The sequence below is a fragment of the Sturnira hondurensis genome, unplaced genomic scaffold (assembly GCF_014824575.4).
Source record: "Sturnira hondurensis isolate 20B ecotype Veracruz unplaced genomic scaffold, ASM1482457v3 Scaffold0020237, whole genome shotgun sequence".
NCBI lineage: Eukaryota > Metazoa > Chordata > Mammalia > Chiroptera > Phyllostomidae > Sturnira > Sturnira hondurensis.
The window spans coordinates 9,163,978-9,169,977 of NW_028092868.1; the positions used below are offsets into that span (position 1 = coordinate 9,163,978).

General features: G+C 39.0%; 1 protein-coding gene across 5 annotated transcripts in view; it reads left to right on the plus strand.

The window, feature by feature from the left end:
- The window catches only part of AGFG1 (ArfGAP with FG repeats 1), a 64,833-nt gene extending 59,649 nt beyond the window's left edge, over positions 1-5,184 (plus strand). For all 5 annotated transcript variants that reach the window (XM_037029348.1, XM_037029346.1, XM_037029347.1 and 2 more), the window contains 3 exons: positions 721-879; positions 2,310-2,401; positions 2,979-5,184. In XM_037029348.1, the coding sequence (XP_036885243.1) occupies positions 721-879; positions 2,310-2,401; positions 2,979-3,038 (311 nt within the window). In that variant the 3' untranslated portion in view covers positions 3,039-5,184. The remainder of the gene's footprint in view (positions 1-720; positions 880-2,309; positions 2,402-2,978) is intronic.
- The last annotated feature ends 816 nt before the right edge of the window (positions 5,185-6,000 follow it).

Genomic DNA, 6,000 nt, shown 5'->3' on the forward strand with positions numbered 1-6,000 from the left:
TTACAACTTGGCAATCCGAACCTTCCTTAACCCTTTATCCAAAGCAGTCTTTATTTACCTTCCCCCCCAAAAAAGGAGTGTGGGAGTCTATGTATTTCTTTTAGAACTGATCTTTTTAGGAGGGTAACATGCCTTTTTAATTGGGTTAGTGTTTTTATTAAGATCTTCCTTCCCCGTTTTTGGCTCTGGTTGTGAAGCCTGCATAGGTTTTGCGTGGCCTGCCTCCAACCTCGTTTCCCCTATGAGTCTTGTTATTTCGGGTACACTACATTACAGAGGTTTTAGATGATTTTTTCCAGAAATTCACACGTTACGTTATAGCACACAATTCAGAAGATAAAATTAAATATTTGGCTATTTTACTGAATATAACAAAACAAAACTGAAACCAAAAAGTAAACTAGTATGTACTCATGTGAATTGCATGGTGATGGGCTTTAAAAAGGGAGACTACTGTTCAGACTTGAACTTTATTAATGCATTCTGAGAAATTTCTTCAAGTTTTTTTCTGGTTATTGGCTTTTAGGGAATATAATTTTATACATTGTTACACTATATAGTGCTACAACTTAACTATTAACTTTTTGAGTTTTGAAATTTAGAATGCCTTTAATGTACATCTTAATATTTTTCGAAGTAAATGATGTCTCTTCTGTAATGTTATGAGAAACAAAGTGCACCTTCGTGTGTGTAAATGGTCACCCTTCTCTTCTCCGTCAGCGGCGACCTTCGGCACTGCGTCCATGAGCATGCCCACGGGCTTCGGGACCCCCACGCCCTACAGTCTTCCCACCAGCTTCAGTGGCAGCTTCCAGCAGCCTGCCTTCCCAGCCCAAGCAGCTTTCCCTCAACAGACGGCTTTTCCCCAGCAGCCCAATGGTAAGGTCCGACATTACTGGTACATCTGCTCGGGGTCTCCTGTGTGTGTCGTGATGGTGTGTGTGTGGACAAAAGGGGTTATCTGGAGAATGTTGTAGCATTTTCTACCAAATGTATATTTGAGCCTTGCAAAATGGACTGAATTAGTGAATGTTTGTGATCATATTGCAGATTTAGGAAAAATCAGAGTCTCTAAAGAGACCCCTTCTTTCTCAGAATTCCCAGTGTCTTTCTTATTCATTTATCTATGATCTATTATATCTCTTGGTTTTCAAAAGAAACTTTAAGGACATAGAATGTTTTGTTTTGCATCAGAAAATTGTATGGCATCCTGTGTAAGGTTTTTTGGGGGGTGGATGGTGACATAGACTAATTTTCTAAATAAATAATTATATTGTGCCCTGGCTGGTGTAGCTCAGTGGATTGAGCTCGGGCTTGCAAACCAGATGATCGCGGTTCGATTCCCAGTCAGGGCACATGCCTGGGTTGCAGGCCAGTTCCCGGCAGGGGCCAGTTCCCAGCAGGGGATGCATGAGAAGCAACTATACATTGATGTTTCTCTTCCTGTCTCCTTCCCTTCCCCTCTAAAGATAAATAAATAAAATATCAAATAAATAACTATATTGTGGTTGGAATTGGTGCTTGTTTACAGGAAGATTCAGTACAAACCAGTTTGTCGTCGTCATCCCCCACCCCACCCCCACACACACCCCGTGCTCATGACTAAGGTTGAAACCCATAGATTCAAGGGTTATTTTAGGGTCACACATTTTACATATTTTCTTTCTTTTTTAAAAGATTTTTAAAATGTATTTGTCTTTAGAGGGGAAGGGAAGGAGAAAGGGAGAGAAATATCAATGTGCAGTTGCTTCTCATGCGTCCCCTGCTGGGAACTGTCCCGTAACCCAGGCATGTGCCCTGACTAGGAATCAAACCGTGGTTGTTTGGTTTGCAGGCCCGCACTCAGTCCAATGAGCTACAGCAGCCAGGGCCACATTTTCTTTTTTAAAGTCAGTAATTGAGTAAAAATTTGGGAGTACGATCCATGGCAGAGCCATAATGATGAAATGTTTCCTGAGAAATGCTGGGATGTTCACTAGAAACTGCTGTGTGGACCTTACGGCCCCTATCAAATAGCAACAAGTTCATCTATTTATGACACCCTGAGAGTGTCGGTCTGCAGTTTATGCAGCTGCGACAGGTCGGAACTAACCATTTCAGGAGAGCTATGACATAAAGGCACCTTTAAGACACTCCACAGGGAGTTTGTCGCTGGTGTTTGAAGAGCACAAGCCCAGGCACTTTAACATGGACATTTTATTGTTGTTGTTGCTCTGATAGGAGTTTCTCTAAAATGCGCTGTGAGGCTTTGTGAACATCAGGTTGTCTCTCGAAGATGCGGATTATGATCGGTGGTTCTGTTTTACAAGGTGCAGGTTTTGCAGCGTTTGGACAGACAAAGCCAGTGGTAACCCCTTTCGGTCAAGTTGCAGCTGCTGGAGTATCTAGTAACCCTTTTATGGTAAGTGAGATGCAAGTTTAAGCACTTTATATGTTGTTAGTGTTTTATTTTCAAATTAGGAAAAGCAGAATGTGGTTCCTAGATGCGGTTTGGTAGTCTACCCGTGAGACACTGCAGGAGGGGGCAGGTGGAGCCGCCGCGCTGCGCGATTCGTCTGGGGCTTGACAAAGTAAACCGAGTTAATCAGTTGAGCTCAAAGTGCTGACAGTAAATCAGCTGTTTTATAAACGTGAAACTTGTCTGCCTTCTTGTCAAAGTAACACTTGACGAGAGGGGGTAGATTTAGTGAGCATTGTGAAGAGGGGTCTTGGTCAGATGGGTTTGAACCATAAACGCAACTTTTGTAAGAGTCCTTTTTAGAATCTATTTTGAGAATTGTGTGAAACCATGTGTATATAAAAGACACAACCCAGTGCCTGGCACCTAATAGTTTTATAGCAATATATTGCTAATAATGATAGTGAATAAATTTGATTGCCAATAATTAATCCTAACCTAAATCCTGTTTAGTATTTTCGTCTTTTCTGTACACACCACTCTTATCTATTTATTTATTTTGTCTTATGTTTTTCTTCAGACTGGTGCACCGACAGGACAATTTCCAACAGGAAGCTCATCAACCAATCCTTTCTTATAGCCTTACATAGACATTTTACTGGAACGAACTTTTACGTGGTCACATTACATCTCCGCCTCTTGCACTGTTGTCTTGTTTCACTGATCTTAGCTTTAAACACAAGAGAAGTCTTTAAAAAGCCTGCATCGTTTATTAAACACCAGGTAATATGTGCAGAACAGAGGGCTCCAGTAACAACTTTTAACCTGTGAATTGGCAGGAAAAGGTAGCGGTATCATGTATATTAAAAATTGGCTAATATTAAGTTATTGCAGATACCACATCCATTATGCTGCAGTACTGTACATATTTTTCTTAGAAATTAGCTATTTGTGCATATCAGTATTTGTAACTTTTAACACATTGTTATGTGAAAATGTTACTGGGGAGACAGATCAGCCACTTTTAAGGTGCTGTCCTGTGTCTTGGAACGAATGACCGAAAACCGTTTTAACCATTGCTACCGGAGAGTTACAAAGTCGGAATTGGAAGGTTTTATTCATTCTTGAATTTTTCCTTTCTAAAGAGCTCTTCTATTTATACATGCCTAAATTCTTTAAAAATGTAGAAGGATACCTGTCTGCATAATAAAGCTGATCATGTTTTGCTACAGTTTGCAGGTGAAAAAAATAAATATTAGAAAATATGCTATTGTTTTTGTGTCCTTGCTGCAATGCCTTTACCAAAGTGGCCTTAAATATGAGCAGTGAATTGGGAACACCTTGAATTCTTACATTAGAATTTCAGAAGACGTCTAGTGATGAACTTTTATGTCTCAAAGAGAAAATTTTATAAAAAGGCCATGTAGAAGGTGTATTGAAACTACTATGATTGCTGTATTCAGGAATATGTCAGTGGTAAAGCATTTAAATGTAGCTTGTCAGATTCACCATAATCCTTCTAATTTCTTTGCAACTTCCTAATTTTGTGAAATTTGTATATATGAAAAATTTGCATGTATGTGTATTTACAAATTTTTTAAAGTATCTGGAATTCTCAGACTACAAAAGGCCTATTTTAAATATTGATTTAAAAATGTTGTCTTTGAATGTATTGGAAGCAGACATGCATTAACTGTGACATGATTGCACCTCAGATTTTCTTTGTTTGGACAAACTGATATTATTAATAGGACATTTGTTTATGTTCATCTCTGGGGGCAGAGAAACTGGAACCCAGTGTTACCTTAAAGTTATAGAATACCTTGTTTAAAAAGGCAGTGATACTAATGTTTAGTTGTATCTTTTTGTTAATATTCAAATGAACTTGTTTAAGTATTTATGTACAACGATGCCTCGTTCATCCGGAGATAATCTGGCATTCTCTTCAAAACAGAACACAATTGGGAAACTTAGAGGTTTTTTTGATGGCTTTGAGCAGCCTGCATAAGTCCCAGAGTCTGTACGGATCATTTGCTTTCCCAGCCCATAGCGTGTTAGCAGTTCAGAAGTGGCTTGCGAGGAGGAAGGTCGAGAACAACTAAGAAGAAAAACACGAGGAGCACACGCCGTTGAAGACCCTTTAGTGTGGGGGCAGCCCGCTTAGCCGAGACCACTGTGTCACAGCCTCTTCTAATACCTGTCCAGTCTTGATTACTGTGTCATCAAGAAAAAGTGAAATGGCATGTGTTCGTGAAGTTTTATCTTAAAATGATTAGAACAATTTTTTAAAGCTTTGGTATTAAAAGAGGCGAACGTCAGTATCCTCAAATGTTTTTTTCACGTTGAATACCTTTTCCAGTGGCGGCTACATGAGTGATCCTACCGTCTTCAATCTGTGTGGTGTTTGAGGCTTGTTACAACATTGCTGTTTGTTGCAAATCCAGCTGGATGTGTGGTTTATCTGAACTGTTTGATAAGAAGACTGGAGGTCTCTGCCCCCTTTCTGAGCAGTGTGCCGCCTCTTTCCGAATTAAATGAATGCTGCAAAGGTTGTGGTGTGTGTTGGTGTGTACTTGAAGTGTCTGTACTTTGTGGGTCTCCTTCCAGCCCCTTTTTCGTGGAGGGAATACTTAAGAAATGTCTTTGTATGTCTATGTTTTAGATTGTATTGGGTCCCAAACAATCCATATGTACAAAGTTATAATATATAATTGTAGGCCATTACCCAATTAACCTCCTAGGCTTTCCATCTAAGGAAAAAGTAAATTAAACGGTTATTAAAATAATTTTAAAGACTGTTTTTTCTGAGTAAATTCTGAACTTTGTAATGAAATGGGAACTCTCAATGACTTACTTGAAATGAGTGCTTAAAGTGTTGAAGTACTTAAAGAAGTGATCCAAATTTACCATGGTTTTAAATCGTCTTTGGTTAGATTTTCATCCTCCGGTTTGCGCCTGGTCTTATGTAGACCACCAGAACGACACCGAGTGCTGAGAAGGAGGGAGTCCTTGAAGGGGGCAAGGCGGGGGACCGTGCTTCCGGGCTTACTGATTGAATCACATCTTTTCTCCTGTTCCATCTTCTCTCAGGAAAGAAAATTTTCTTCTAGGGTGACAAATTCTGTTGGTAGAGTTTAAAGGCCTATTGTATTTTCATTTTTGTGAAAATAGAAATTAGATGATCACTTTCTTCCTTCAAATAATTCCTTCTGTAAATTGGAAGAAGCATACCAGTGCTTTACTTGTGAGTGGCCTCTGTCCCCAACACACCGGTGTTGCCACAGTTCCTGTAAATTGATATAATGGATGCTTTCGTACCATTTTACTAACAGACCTGAAACATTTTGGTCTCAGGACCAGAATTCTTAAAAGTTTTTGACCATCCCTGAAGAGCTTTTTTTTTAATATAACATATATTAGTCAAAATTCACTGTATTCGAAATTAATACTAAGTCATTGAAAAACTTTATTTAAATAGAATAATAAAAGCACGTATGTTAAGATGAATACCACTTGATAAAAATAGTATCTGAAACAGTGAGAAGAACATTATTTTATATTTTGCTCATCTCTTTAATATCTGGCTCAGGAGTTGCATTCTC